This window comes from Rhinoderma darwinii, chromosome 3, assembly GCF_050947455.1.
Source record: "Rhinoderma darwinii isolate aRhiDar2 chromosome 3, aRhiDar2.hap1, whole genome shotgun sequence".
NCBI classification, from domain to species: domain Eukaryota; kingdom Metazoa; phylum Chordata; class Amphibia; order Anura; family Rhinodermatidae; genus Rhinoderma; species Rhinoderma darwinii.
Window position 1 is genome coordinate 296,471,447 of NC_134689.1, and position 15,562 is coordinate 296,487,008.

Here is a 15,562-nt window from a genome sequence, read left to right on the forward strand (position 1 = left end):
AGAGACCAGCTGCACTTATGACCTCTCTCACTGGAAATTATTTTATTGAGATCATTTACATGCCAGGAAGACTTTCTTTTACCAAACAGAGCCAGGTCAGGGTATAGATCTCGTCCTGCTCTGTCTCAAGTCCAACTTTATGCCTCTCCTCAAGAGTATAGCAGAATGCCACAGAGCAAGTGGAATAAAAAATTTATATTATACTTGATGACATTTGCGAAGTCAATAAAAAAAAAAGCACTTGTACTAAGTTGTTAAATATTCTATGTAGTCATTTATTAGTTATATTCTTGGGGGTGGGATGGAGACCAGGTAAAAACCCTCCCGGCTCAAGGTGGGGCATTTCGAGCCTTTTCTCCATTGACTGCAGGTTTTATATGCAGCGCTACACATGCAGCTGTCAAATTGTAACCATCTAAGAGCATTTCATGGAACGGTTTGTAGGAGAAAAAAAAAAAAAAAAAGACTGTCACGGAAGAGAACAAAAAAAACAAAAAAAAAAAAAACAAAACACAAATAGTGCTGGGCAGCTTTATGGAGCCCTGCATACCTGCTATTGATCACCAAGTTATATCCAAGTTGTTCACTGACATTTTTCTAAATAAATTGGAGGAAAAAAGTAATAAATCCATCACACACCGTATACGATACAAATAATGGCCACGTTTAAGGTGGTTTCAATACAGCCATATTTCAGCCTTCTAAGAACAAAAACAAAAAAGCCAAAGCATGCCAATAACCTTCCTTAAAAATTGCAATCAGAAAAATGGGTCTACTTTTTTTTATATATTTTTATATACAAACACTTTACCAAAAAACATATCATAAATCTCCAGTAATTGTATTAGTAATTCTGGACTGAATGGTCTTCAGCTTTATAGGTACAGTACTCAACCACACCTCTAATGCCCATGTGTGAAATTGCCATGGTGTGACATCATGGCCCGAGTAGTCCTCCACTAATCAAATCTACAACCACAATGTCTGCCGATATGTAGATTTGAACATGAATGGCTACTTGGACCTCACTCTGGAACTTCTTGTAGGCCAGCTTAAAAAAGGAAAGGGCGATTAAAGAGGCTACTGAATGTAGTAAAATTTGGTTGCCCATTTTTTTACCCTTTTAAACCATCCTCATCATATGATAAGTGTAGCGTTGTAAATGGCCTACGGAGTGAGAAATGCCAACACTGTACTTATTTAAAAGACATCATTTGTATATAAAATCTAGCTACGCATCTTTCATCCAGACCACAGACCTTCCAGGAAGGGTGCTTCATGCCAACTCCGTTCTAGGCCTACGAAGCAATAATGATTCCAACCAATGCAAGAAATCTACAATATTCACTAAACGTCTATCTCCGGCTGTATGAAACTTTTAGGAACTGCTCCCACTGACCCCATTCCTTTCCTCTGTAAATAAAAATCAACTCTGAGCTGCCAAAAACAAACCACAATCACCTCTCTGCTATACATCAGCTCACACAGAGTCCTTTTCCAAGCTTGCAGAATTATTTGATTTACTATGAATAAAGTTAGAACTTTGGTCAAAGCCAATGTTGTACATAACATTTACACAGATGTCTAAAGCCACACATCAAATGCAACATCTGGATACAAAGACCATGACACAAATGTGTCCATGGGGTAATGATGTGAAGGATGATTCTCCAGCTATAGCAGGTTATTTAAATCGATGGCATGAAATTGGGACAGAAAATGAAAGTCTAGCAGTTAGTACACTGGAAACGGAACAGAAAAGAGAAGGAGCGAGAAACAAAAAGCATGCAGAAGCATATACAAGTATGTATAACTGAGAGAAACGCAACAATGCATCCTGTAAGGGGGAAATAAAGTTACTTAAAAGCAAAAACATGTACATAATATCTCGAATGTGGCACCTCACACGTCTGTTGTCATTAATGGGGCAAATAGCTGGCAGCACAACAAGTCCCAAGTGGTAATAGGATTCTGCAGATGGGGACCTTAAATTGGATAACTGAACGGATGGCAGTCTATGACGTGCCATTTCTGAAACTGATGTCCTGAAATTTAAGCTTTGGCAAATTTCACACTGTTTTCTTGGGGCAAGCTCAACTAGGAATGTATAAGTAGGGACAGGTTTCCTATTTCATATGCTGATGTAATACCTGCCTCACGGGAGGAGGTCTGCCTTTTCATTTCTTATATGCTGCACTCAACAATACTAGCGGCATTCACTATCTATAGTATAAGAAGGTGGCGGCATCAACAAGTTAACGTAGACAATCAAGATTTCACAACTGTGGAACCAGAAGTTGTCAATGGTTGATTTCAGAATGTAAGGCTCCTTTTAAAGAGCACCTGTCACTAGGTCATATAAGTTGAACTGGTCAACTGTCCTTAATAGTGCTGTCTCCCTGATTCCAGCGCTGCTTTTTTCTTTTCTGGACCCCCTCATTCCAGAGATATGGCCCACGTATGTATGCACGCTCTAGTTGATAATTTGCTGTAGTTAGCCAATGGGGTGGAGCTAGTTTCCCTGCCTCTGATGCTGACCAATCAGCCGAGACAGTTTGCGGGTAGTTCATGCCCTGTTGGCTAACTACAGAAAAAAAAAGAGCTGGAAACAGGGAGACAGAGCAATTCAGGTCAGTTAACCAGTTCAACTTATATGACCTGGTTACAGGTCCTCTTTAAGTGAAGATCTCTTTAAAAATGGCCTATAAAAAAATTGGCACAATTGCACTCACAAAAGGTCTACCGGGAAACTACATCAGGACACCATAAGGAGTCCCATTGCCGACTATTGTGAACCAGGACTTCTCCTATACTCAAAGTGAATTTACACCTTTTAATACCTTGTAGTTTTTAGGTTCAAAATATTTTGCCGATTAATTTCTTATATAGGGGTTAGAGCTCCTTTTCTCTGGAACAGAGCTCCAAGTCTTCTGCATAGACAGAGTGAAACTATCAAAAATAATGGCTGCCTGCAGCCGACACTAGAGGGAGCATGGGAGATTACTGCATTCTGCTTTAGGGTATGTTCACACGGCCAAATTTCAGACGTAAACGAGGCGTATTATGCCTCGTTTTACGTCTGAAAATAGGGCTACAATACGTCGGCAAACATCTGCCCATTCATTTGAATGGGTTTGCTGACGTACTGTGCAGACGACCTGTTATTTACGCATCGTGGTTTGACAGCTGTCAAACGACGACGCATAAAAATACAGCCTCGTCAAAAGAAGTGCAGGACACTTCTTTGGACGTTTTTGGAGCTGTTTTCTCATAGACTCCAATGAAAACAGCTCCAAAAACGGACGAAAAAAACGCAGCGAAAACGGCGTGAAAACGCAGCGAAAAATGCGAGTTGGTAAAAAAACGTCTGAAAAGCAGGGTCTGTTTTCCCTTGAAAACAGCTCTGGATTTTCAGACGTTTTTGTTGACTACGTGTGAACATACCCTTACTATTCAATTCACTGCATAAACAGTAAGTCATATCCTAAGCTCCCTCTAGTGGTGGATGCAGGTAGACAGAATTGTATCATTTGGCTATGTGACCCTAGTATGTCTGCTGAATGGCAGAGGAAGTTCAGAGGGGGGGGGGTGACAAAGCCCTCCAATCAGCAACCTACGCGGTAACTACACCCATTAATTCAGTATTGAAAAGGGAATCTGAAATACAACCTATTATAAAAAGGATCTGTAGCGAGCACAAATAAACTCATCACAATTTATTTTTAAATGATCCACTGCAAACATTGTTGTTGTTTTTTTTACATATGGTTGTGCTTACCTTCTCCAGCTATTATCAGGTGGAGGGGAGAGATAAACCGATCCATACGGAGAGCTGTCACAGTGATTCACAGTAAAGGAAAAGCAGATGACCAGTAGAAAACATTTCACATGACAATATATAGTATTACTCTCTATGGTTCGGTTGGGATTTGTACAACGCCTCAGATACAAACCAGGCTTCTCCTGAGGCTCAACAAAGGCTTCCAGAGTATAGAGCCTGCAATAGGAATTTAGAGCACTATTTACTGGGAGCTAATCTTAAATTACTGCCTGTAACTAAATCTGTGCTAAGAACTATAGCGGAACAAAAGACGGAATTGTAGTGATATGAGAAATACAAACGAAGAGTCCAGAACGATTTCCAGTGATTAAATACAATCATGAACAGGTCCTTTAAATTTAACTCATTAATAGTCACAGGAAGACTGTTCCTCTGTAAAATGTTTAGCTCTGCCGACCTTATCAAATGTAATAGATATTTACAAACTAAATTTCCCATCTCTGGAAATCTGGCGCCATGTGGGCTACTTATTAGGAATATAACCTTGTAACATTAGAGCCAGGGAACTGGGAAAGACCTTGTGCAGTACACTTATCGCACCAAGCAGGCAGGGCTATGGGTGAGCCTGGCTTTCATGCTATTAGGACAGAACGCCATCAGACTACAGATACAGCTGAAGCAGATGGGAAAGTGGCTACGTCATCCGGATTAATAGCACTGCTTTAATATCTAGAAGAACAAATCAATATGGTTGATATTACAGCTCCCATTGGGTTTTAATTACTATAGCACTAACCTATTCGACAGCGCGGTACCGAGATTGCCATCACTCACACCGCTCCATGTCCCCATTGGGGCTCCCAATCTAAATTTCAAATTAACTCATCAGGAAAGAAACTGGGGTACTCGGAGAAAACCCATGCAAACGCAGGGAGAACATAAGAAACCCATGTTGAGGTCATCCTTGGTTGGATTTGTACCGAGGACCCTAGCGCTGCAAGGTAACGGTGCTAACCACTAAGCCACCACGCTGCCCTAAACATTACAAGGTCATGACCGAAGGTCCGCTACATAATATTTTATGCAATGCAGTGAATTGTCTGTCTTCAAATACCTACAAGTTCCCTCTAGGTCACTGCCGGAGGAGTAGCGGTCTGCATGGGAGACAATTTGCTTAGGACGATTTGCTGAGGATAAATTGCATAGGAACGCTCTTTAGCATTAAATACAGTGAATAGCACACTGGATAAAAAGCAAATAAAGTTAGGTAGAGGGGCTTCTCATATGAGAACTGTATCAATTTATCTATCTACAAAAGTAGGTAGCGCTCCTGAAGTTGTAGTGAAGCTCCTTGAGAAAGGCCTTGAACATGGGTAAATAAAATACTTTGTTTCTTCCCTACAAGTTTTGGAGTGCTACCTTCTTTTCTTGTATTACAAGACGATACAGGGTCAGGGTCCTGAGGCTCGCACCCTATCCCTGTGGACACAGTGCTGCTTTCGATAATGGACAGCTTATGCACAGTAATAAGAGAGAAAGCTGTCAATCATCGGTGGCGGGGAGCTGCAGCTCATGAATACGCCTGACTCCTTCCTCATATCGCGATGGGAGCGCTGTCACATTTAAAATGTAAGTTAACAGAAATTACATAACTTTCAGACATAAGTGACGGTCGCTGAAATCTGCGTCTGTCACTACATTATGCTGTTCTCAGAGAGGGCAGCATAAAGTTGTCAACAGGTTAGTTTTAACCCTTTGCCTGACAGGACAATTTTCACACATTTGACAAACACAAATATGACCTGAATTATAAAAAATATAAAAATCATATTATACACCTGATACCCATATATTTCCTAAAAGTAGACACCAGGCACATTGTAAAAAGGCTAGCCAGCACTTTACAATCATGGGTGCCTTCATGCAGTTTTTCATCAAAGCGTAACGTTTTGTTAAAAATGCATAAACATTTTGTGTCCAAAAAAAAAAAAAAAAAATCGGACCCAATTAGAGCTGGAGATGCACAAAACCTCCTTAAAATAAAAAGTTCAAGATGTGCAAAGTTCCTACATGCCACTTATGCCTATGCCGTCATGCCTAGATCTTCACAAAATCATCCAAACTGAAGAGACCAAAAATATCTGCAATCTTGATCCTGGTAAAAATCAGAGTATTGAGGTGAGTAAATTAGTTGTAGACAGACAATAAAACAGGAGAATAAAGTTGTTCATCCTGCTCCTTGCTCCATATTGCACCTAGAATATTGAGTATCATTTGAAAGCTACCAAGATCTGCGTTCTAGTCCTTACATTCTAGCCACAGCAAGCTTCAAATTCATGACGTATTACATACGTCCTTGGCAGTGAAAGGCTCAAAGGAGCTGCTGCTAACATCTTGGCGCAAGATACCACAGAACTCCTTCAGAGAGCTTGTGGAGTCCATGCCTCAATGGGTCAGAGCTGTTTGGCGGTGGGGGGCCTACACAATATTAGGCAGGTTGTTTTAATGTTACGGTTGATCGGTATTGTATTTATACAAGGTGCGTCCCAAAAGTAATGAGAATGATTTCCCAAAAAAACATACAATCAGGCTCAATCACCTCCAATGTAAGTCCCCTGGCCCTGAACACAACGATTCTAGAGAGACTGCCATTCTTCGGAGCAGTGCTAGAAGTCTTCATGTGAGAGGTTGTTCAGAGCCCTCGTCGCGGCTGACTGCGTCATCTGCAATTAGTCTGACATTTAAACGTTGGTCCCAATCCAGAGCAGCCTTGATAACGGCCACATTTTCATTGGTTCTTGCGATTGAAGGTTCTTGACGTATTCATCCTCAATGGCTTCCCTTCCATCCTTAACAACCGCCCACCGTCTTTTGGCGGCAGGCAGGGGCATGCGCTTAGTCTACAGCGACGTCTTTTGGTGTCGCCGTAGAAGTGGCTGATGAGCGCTCCTGTGAGCGCTCATCCTCTAAGCAGGAGCTATAACTAACAGCTCCTGATCTTAGAGAAGCCTCCTGAATACAACCGGGGTAGGAAAACATTCGGACCCCAGCTGTTTAACCCTTTGATCGCCGCAGTATGTGACCGCGGCAAGATCAAAGGGAACTCCACTCTTTGATCGCGTCACTGGAAACCCGGTGACGTGATCAAAGAGCAGGGAATCCCTCTGCAGTCAGCCCTGGGGACCTAGAAACGACCCCAGGGCTGTCTGTTCAGTTTGCCTGCTGCAGAGAGGTAAAAACTGAAAAATGTAGCTCCTCATTAATACCTTTTCAGGCCCGGTCATTAAAGGGGTTTTCCCACGAGGGACATTTATGATATATCCACAGGATATGTCATAAATGACAGATAGATGTAGGTGGCACCTCTGGGACCCTCACCTATCTCTAGAACGGGGCCCCTAAACCCCGTTCTACCTCTTTGTGTGTCGGCTGATTTCCGACCATTAAGGTAAAAACAGTGTAGCTCGCTGAGCTACACTGTTTTTGTAAGCCCCATATAACTGAATGGTGGTTACGGAAACAGCATAGCTCAGCGGGCTACGCTGTTTTCGTAACTCCCGACCATAAAGTAAGGAAGCAGCCGGGAGTCAGTGATAGCAGACAAAGCTAGAACAGGGTTTAGTGGGCCCCGTTCTAGAGATAGGTGGGACCCACATCTATCTGACATTTATGTCATATCCTGTAGATATGTCATAAATGTCCCTCGTGGGAAACCCCCTTTAACGGGTTAAAGGCCTTGTGCCATATGAAAACTTGGGCCGACGACAAAGCAGCTTCCTCATACGCGGTCTTCATCATCTCTAAGGTTTCTGAAGCTGTTTTTCCAAGTTTCACGCTAAATTTGATTGCGTAACGCTGCTCAGTTGCATTTTGATTCGCGACAAGAGGGAAAAACAAGTGTTCACTTTTGTAATGTACCGACGCTTCGAAAGGCTCGGGCTCAGCGGAGGATGGTCCGACCGTTTACTTGAGAGTCCCCCGCAAGAACCTCTATCCCAATTTTCCTCACGCAGCCCTCATGGGGAGCGTAAAAATTAATTCTCATTACTTTTGTGATGCACCTCGTATATTATATAAAATAAAAATTTACAGAGTGATGGTTTAATGCAGACAGCAAATATGCAACACACAAAATAATGAATCATGTCATTTGTGTAGTCACATGCCCTGTACTTGGTCTGGTCACTTATGTGTAACATATAAACTCAATATCCAAACAGTAAAGTGCAGTTGTCTTATAGCAGTGGCTTCCCAGTTTACCCTTCGAGACATGATTGGAGTTTTAGTTTCATAACTACAGGTTTAAGAACACTGCAAAGTACTGTACAATATCCTTCTCAGTGCCTTGCATGGACTCCCTCTCCTTCTCGGTACCCAGAATGGCTCCACTCTCCTCAGTCCCCAGTATGGCACCAATCTTTTTTTCAGTCCCCAAAATGGCCCTACTCTTTTCATTCCCCAGCATTGATCCACTATCTCTAGAACGGGGCCCCTTGACCCCCGTCCTACCTTTTCCAGTTGACGCTGGGCTCCGGCCACTGAGTTACGAGTCACTAAGCTACGCTGTTTTTGTAACTCCTATAGAAGGAAATGGGAGTTGCTGAAACAGCGTAGCACAGTGAGCCACGCGGTTTACGGAACTCGGGAGCTACACAAATAACGTAGCTTGCTGTGCCTGTTGAAGGATACAGCAGGCAAGAACATTTTTTAACTTTTCTTGAAAATCTTTCCTAGAAGCATTATAGGGCACTATCAGCAATTTTCGACGCCCCACTCCCCCGAAAACCGCTAGTTAGCAAACGTGGGAAAAAGTGTAAACATACATTTGTTGCTCTATTGATCATCAGCATCATATGCTGTGCAAAGAACAGTAGAGCCATCAACCAACAGCAGAGGGGAGGGGTTGAGAAGGTTTTACAGCAGAGCGGAGGGGTTGAGACGGGTTTACAGCAGAGGGGAGGGGTTGAGACGGGTTTTACAGCAGAGGGGAGGGGTTGAGAAGGGTTTACAGCAGAGGGGAGGGGTTGAGACGGGTTTACAGCAGAGGGGAGGGGTTGAGACGGGTTTACAGCAGAGGGGAGGGGTTGAGACGGGTTTACAGCAGAGGGGAGGGGTTGAGACGGGTTTACAGCAGAGGGGAGGGGTTGAGACGGGTTTACAGCAGAGGGGAGAGGTTGAGACGGGTTTACAGCAGAGGGGAGGGGTTGAGACGGGTTTACAGCAGAGGGGAGGGGTTGAGAAGGGTTTACAGCAGAGGGGAGGGGTTGAGAAGGGTTTACAGCAGAGGGGAGGGGTTGAGACGGGTTTACAGCAGAGGGGAGGGGTTGAGACGGGTTTACAGCAGAGGGGAGGGGTTGAGACGGGTTTAGAGCAGAGGGGAGGGGTTGAGACGGGTTTACAGCAGAGAATGCAGGACACTTCCCTGTTTGGCGGATACTTGCCAGCTCATTTCCATTCAGCGCATAACGATTAAATCAAATTTTTCAGAGAGTTATGTAAGGACTATAATTCGCCAACATAGGTATTTTTACACTAGTTTCCACATTAACTAAAATGAAAAGATTTTTCCAGCTCACCAGTGTCCAGCGTCTTCAGTGATCCAGTGCACGGACCTCGCCCTGGCATCTTCCACAGCAACAAAAATAAGTTATGACCCAGCAATCATACCTGGAACAGACCTTTTTTTTTTTTTTGCTTCCACATTAGCTATCTCGTGGTGTTAGGGTATGTGCACACACAAAATCGAAAACGTCTGAAAATACGGAGCGATTTTCAAGGGAAAACAGCTCCCGATTTTCAGAAGTTTTTAAATAAAAGTCGCGTTTTTAGAGCTGTTTTTCACGACCGTTTTAACAAACGGCTGCGTAAAAAGCGCCCCGTCGGAGAAGCGCGCAGTTTTTCCCATTGAAATCAATGGGTAAATGTTTGGAGGCGTTCTGCTTCCGATTTTTCAGCCATTTTTCGGGACGTTTACAGCCCTGAAAAATGGCTGAACACAAACCGTGTGAACATACCCTTAGGGGTTTGCTGACATTATTGTGGTAGAGAAGGCATAGCTTAGGCTGCTTGGCTCTAGTTGGGAGCGGCTTGCCGCAACAGGGTTTCTGCTGCGGCAAGCCGCTTCCAACCAGAACCAAGCAGCCTGAAAATGCCTTCTCTACCACAATATATTGCTCATATACGTATAAAGGGAGTCTGTCAGCAAACCCCTAACACCATATTAAAAGGGGACATTAACCCCTACCCGACATCCGCCATATATATATACGGCGCACGTCGGGTGGGGGGGGTATGGTGTGGGCTCACGGGCTGAGCCCGCTCCATGGAACAAGCGTGTCAGCTGTGTGTTACAGCCGACACTTCTGGGTAACGAGCGGGATCCCGCTCGTTTAACCCGTTAAATGCCGCGGTCAATAGCAACTGCGGCATCTAAATGACTAAAAACAGGGGGGCAGCCCCTTGTAACGTTCCATCCACCCCCGCCGCAGCGCGATCGATGGGTGCTGTTGGTTGGCGTGACAGCCTGGGGGCCTGATGAAAGCCCCCAGGTTGTCTATCTTTGTACTCCTATGAATGCCTGCCTCCAGAAGGGCGTCATAGGAGACGGTCAGTATAAAGATATGCTGTGATACATTAGTATTGCAGTATGTCGTGCAAGCGATTGCTGGTTCAAGTCCCCTAGGGGGACAAGTAAAAAAAAAAAAAAAAGTCAAAAAAAGTTGTTTTTTTTTAAAAAAAATTTACGTTCAAAAAAAAAATTCCCTTTTCTCATTTTCCCTGAAGCACAATGTAAAAAAATAAAAACCATCAGAATTGCTGTTTTGTGGTCACTTCATCTCCCACAAAATTTTTTATAAAAAGTGATCAAAAAGTCTCATGTACCCCACATGGTATCAATGGAAACTAGAACTCGTCCCGCAAAAAATAAGACCTCATACCGCTAAATCGACGGAAAAATAAAAAAGTTATGGCTCTCAGAATATGGCAACAAACCTCTAATTTTATTTTTAACAATCAGAAGTAAAACATAAAAAAACTATATGAATTTGGTATCGCTGTAATCGTATTGACCTGCAAAATAAAGTTAACATGCAGTTTTTACCGCACGGTGAACGCCGTAAAAACAAAACCATTTCAAATATTGAGGAATCGCTGTTTTTTTTCCTATTCCACCCCACAAATATTTTTTCCCCAGTTTCCCACTATATTATATGGTACAATAAATGGTGCTTTGAAAATCTACAACTCGTCCCGCAAAAAACAAGCCCTCATATGGCAATATTGATGGAAAAATAAAAAAACCTTACAGCTTTTGGAGGGTGGGGAGGAAAAAAAAAACGAAAGTGAAAATCAAAAAAATGGCTGCGGTGGGAAGGGGTTAAGGGACATTAAACCTAATTGCATCTTTCAGCTTCATTTTTTTTTTTTAGATATCTCGCAAAGGAACAATAGTTCTTCATCCCCTGATCATCTCAATAATCGATCACAAGGGGGTTCCTTTCCCATTCATATTCAATAAAGATAGATATACACTTCCATTTTTATAGTCTCCTGCCAGCAAGGAAGAGGTTACATGTAAGGAACCAACAAGCACATTGTAAAACAGACAGGAAGGAAGAGAGTTTACTGAAGTCTGAGTGCATTCCCTCTAAGGACTCCAGCTGTGGTGCAGGGACTTGTTGTACAAACAAGGAGTGTCTCTGCCAATCCACATTTCATCTTTTCAGAAAAATACACTCCCACTCATTGCTATGTCAACACCGGCTGCAGAATGTCTCAGGACATTACAAGAACTAGTGTTCTGCAGAGCTTTACACCATCTAGCAGTGATGGTCTGCGAGGAGGTACACATGTAGCAGAGCTCAGCTTAACTGTTGGAGGCTGCATTGTTTGTGCATCATAATAACTGAATCCAGATATTGGACTAGGGTTTCTAGCAGTCCTATGTAAAACTATAGATCACATACCATGTTATGTGCCAAATGACAAAGCCTGCTATGTTGTAGAACACGGACAGGCTTTGCTTGCAAGTGTAAGGGTATGTTCACACGCAGTAGCAAAGTACGTCTGAAATTACGGAGCTGTTTTCGCCTGAAAGCAGCTCCTGATTTTCAGACGTTTTTGTAACTACTCACGTTTTTCGTGGTGTATTTTACGGACGTTATTGGAGCTGTTTTTCAATGGAGTCAATGAAAAACGGTTCCAAAAACGTCCCAAGAAGTGACATGAACTTCTTTGACGTGGGCGTCTTTTTACCCGCCGTCTTTTGACAGCGCCGCGTAAAATTACACCTCGTGGGAACAGAACATCGTAAAACCCATTGCAAGCAATGGGCAGATGTTTGTAGGCGTAACGGAGCCGTTTTTTCAGGCGTAATTCGAGGCGTAAAACGGCCGAATTACATCTGAAAACAGTGCGTGTGAACATACCCATATATATATATATATATATATATACACACACACACACACACACACACACACACACACACACACACACACAGTATGTGACTGAAGTCTTCACGCTTAATGAATACTCGGGGTCATCTGAACATGTTTTACAAGTCTGTGCAGAATAAAGAAGCTACCGTTCCCCAGAGCAAGGACTTTCCCTAGTACATTTGCTTTATTAAGATGGTGGTTGTACCTGCTCGACATGCAGCATTCCGACAGCTGCCACCAACACACACATCAAAGCTTCAGCTCTCGACAGGTTCTGAAAATACAATTCTTCACTTCTAGAAAACAAACATCCCTGCAGAACTTACTGTACCTAATGTCATTCAGGGCAGAAGTAAAGACGGTACAAGTAATGCCAAAACTTTTGGCACCGGAATGGGCATGTGAGTGCATTGCCAAGTACCACTTACACAAGCGGCTGCTGGATTACACCGCCATTATGTCTTAAGCTTTTTAACGTATTTTCTTTTCATACACTGAGCGGCGATGTGAAGTGTGACACTAATTTATAGTATGTGCCAAGTAGAAAATGGGTATGCAATAGCCTTTACATGGCAACTATAGTACATCTTCATTACTTTACAGCACTGGGACAAGTAACATTTGTACCACAGTAGAAACAACTGCCTTTCCCTACAAGATTCCTTCCTATTCCAACTACAACAGGTAGAAGGCTGCAAACCTGGACAAGGCATGTGACATGTCTACACCTACCGGCCATACAAACCGGTGACACTGCACATCGCCACACCATGTTCAGCATAGGCAGATGTACACACATCACAGAACGGCTTAAATAGCCATTCCCAAATATAGAGTGATCATTGGAATATCAACTATAAAGCTACCACGTTCAAAATAGTTTCAGATTTATGTCAATGCAAAATAATAATTACATTTTATTTTTTACAACATTAAAAGGGTTTATCACTTTGGACAATTCCTACTTGTTAGAAGGGTCTCTTGACAATAAAAGTGTCCCCCTGCTGGGCACCTCAGTAATCAGATTAAACCTGGTAATGTGTTCAAATTCCCTGCAGTGCCACCACAGGAGAAATTAAGTATTACACAGTGCCCATTCATATCAATAGGCTGTCTAAGTAATGCAGGACAGGACAGGTCCTCCAGAGCGATCGGCACTCTTTTTAACCGCTCTCCACTCTAAGGCCCCATGCACACGACCGTATTTTTTTCCCTCCCGTAAATACGGGTACTTTGTCACCTATATTTAACCAGTATTTACGAACCAGTGCCCGTAAATACGGGTCCATAGTCACCCGTATTTACTGACCCGTTTTCTCTGCTTCTCTTTACACGTAGACAGATATTGCACTGCACTAATCGGCAGCCCCTTCTCTCTATCCAGCACTGATCGCTAGCCTCTTCTCTCTATCCAGCTCTGAGCTGCAGCCTCTTCTCTATATCCAGCTCTGATCGGCAGCCTCTTCTCTCTATCAGTGCTGGATAGAGAGAAGGAGCAGCCCTTTCAGGCAGAGTTTCCGCAGCGGAACCCAGCGATAGAAAGAAAAAGCAGTTCATACGTACCCTGGCCGTTGTCTTGGCGACGCGTCCCTCTTGACATCCAGTCTGACCTCCCTGGATGACGCAGCAGTGCATGTGATTGGCTGCAGCGGTCACATGGGATGAAACGTTATCCCAGGAGGCCGGACTGGAGGAAGAAGCAGGGAGTTCTGGGTAAGTACAAACTATTTTTTGTTGCGGGTTTTTGAACGAAACATTAGAAATGTATATTGTGAGCTCCGCGCATGGTACTCACTGTTCAGCGGTAGTCACTATCCAAGGTGCTGAAAGAGTTACTGCCGATCAGTGCAGCTCCTATGCTCTATCCAGCACTGATCGTTTAACTCTTCCAGCACCCTGGACAGTGACTACCGCTGGACAGTGAGTACCATGCGTAGCAACGCTCCCGTATTTACGGGTGCACACACGTAGCCACCCGTAATTACGGGAGCCCCATAGACTTCTACGGGCCTGCCCGTGCCGTAATTACGGCCTGAAAAAGAACATGTTCCTATACTTTTCAATGGCCCGGGCACCTTCCCGTAAGCAAATTGGGAGGTACCCATTTCCAATAGAAGTCTATGGGCCAGTAATTACAGGTGTTTTTACGTTCGTGTGCATGGGGCCTAACCAAGAGATGAGGATCTTGTACAGAGGATCCCCCTTCCCTCTATTAACATAGAATTCACTAATAGGATGTAAGAGAACGGGCTTTCTAAACTGGACAACCATTAAGGCCGGGTTCCCACAGGTCGGATACGCTGCGTAAAAACTGTACAGCATATCTGACCTGCAACCTGCAGCACCCTCCATCCGGAAAACACCACCACACTGTGGTGCGGTTTTTCAAACAGAGTTTACGCTGCGAAAAGCAGCACTCGGGGGAAAAAAAAAATCTAAAAAAAGAACTTTCATACTTACCCCCTCCCTCTTCTCAGCGCGTAGTCCAGCCTCCTACAATGACATTGCAGGCCATGTGACACTGCAGCTTGTGATTGGCTGCAGCGGTCACATTGGATGCCACGTCATCCCAGGCGGCCAGACTGTAGGAAGGATGGAGTTCTGGGTAAGTATGATTTTCTTTTTTTTTTTTACATGCGTTGAGATTTGTGCGGCGGAATCGCTGTGTTTCCGCCGCAAAAGTCGCAACACATGGTTTTCTGTTGCGGGTTTTGCATCCCCATTAAATTCAATGGGGAAAACACGCAACAGAAAAGCAACAAAAAACAGAGCATAAATTGACGTGCTGCGGATTTAAATTCCGCACCGCAGGTTAATTTTTTAACATTTACGCTGCTTTTTTTTCCCGGAGCGTGGGCAAGAGATTTTCATAATCTGATCCACTTTGCTTCTACTGTAAATGCTGCGGAAGTTCCGCACAGAATTCCTCTGTGGTGGAAATTCCGCAGCGTTTACGCTATGTGGGAAACCGGCCTTAAAAAGGGAAACCCAAGGCCATATTTTTTTTAGAATAAAATTTTCTTTAGAATTACAGAATAGGTCTAAAAAGTATTAACAATGACGTGGAATATTTAAAAAGCACTATCTATGCATTTCTACATTTTCTTTGTATGAGATTTTTTCTTTCTGTATGAGATATTTCCTAATGTGCCATGTAGTAGGATAGGATGAATTAAAAAATTTCAAGAGCATAAAGTAATAACCAAGCAACAAAGGATCTACAAAAAGAAGTTTCAATATAATATTAATTATATTATAGTTAGTTGCTTTTCAAGCAGATATAACTATCTTAGCACTATTATGTATAGTTGACTACAAACATGGAAAAAGTAATTTCCAT

The 15,562-nt window shown here is 43.2% G+C and overlaps 1 protein-coding gene across 2 annotated transcripts in view; it reads right to left on the bottom strand.

The window, feature by feature from the left end:
- CRTC3 (CREB regulated transcription coactivator 3) overlaps positions 1–15,562 on the bottom strand; it is a 130,486-nt gene that overhangs the window by 51,064 nt on the left and 63,860 nt on the right. For both annotated transcript variants that reach the window (XM_075855250.1, XM_075855249.1), the window contains exon 4: positions 3,779–3,840. In XM_075855250.1, coding sequence (XP_075711365.1) covers positions 3,779–3,840 — 62 coding nt within the window. The remainder of the gene's footprint in view (positions 1–3,778; positions 3,841–15,562) is intronic.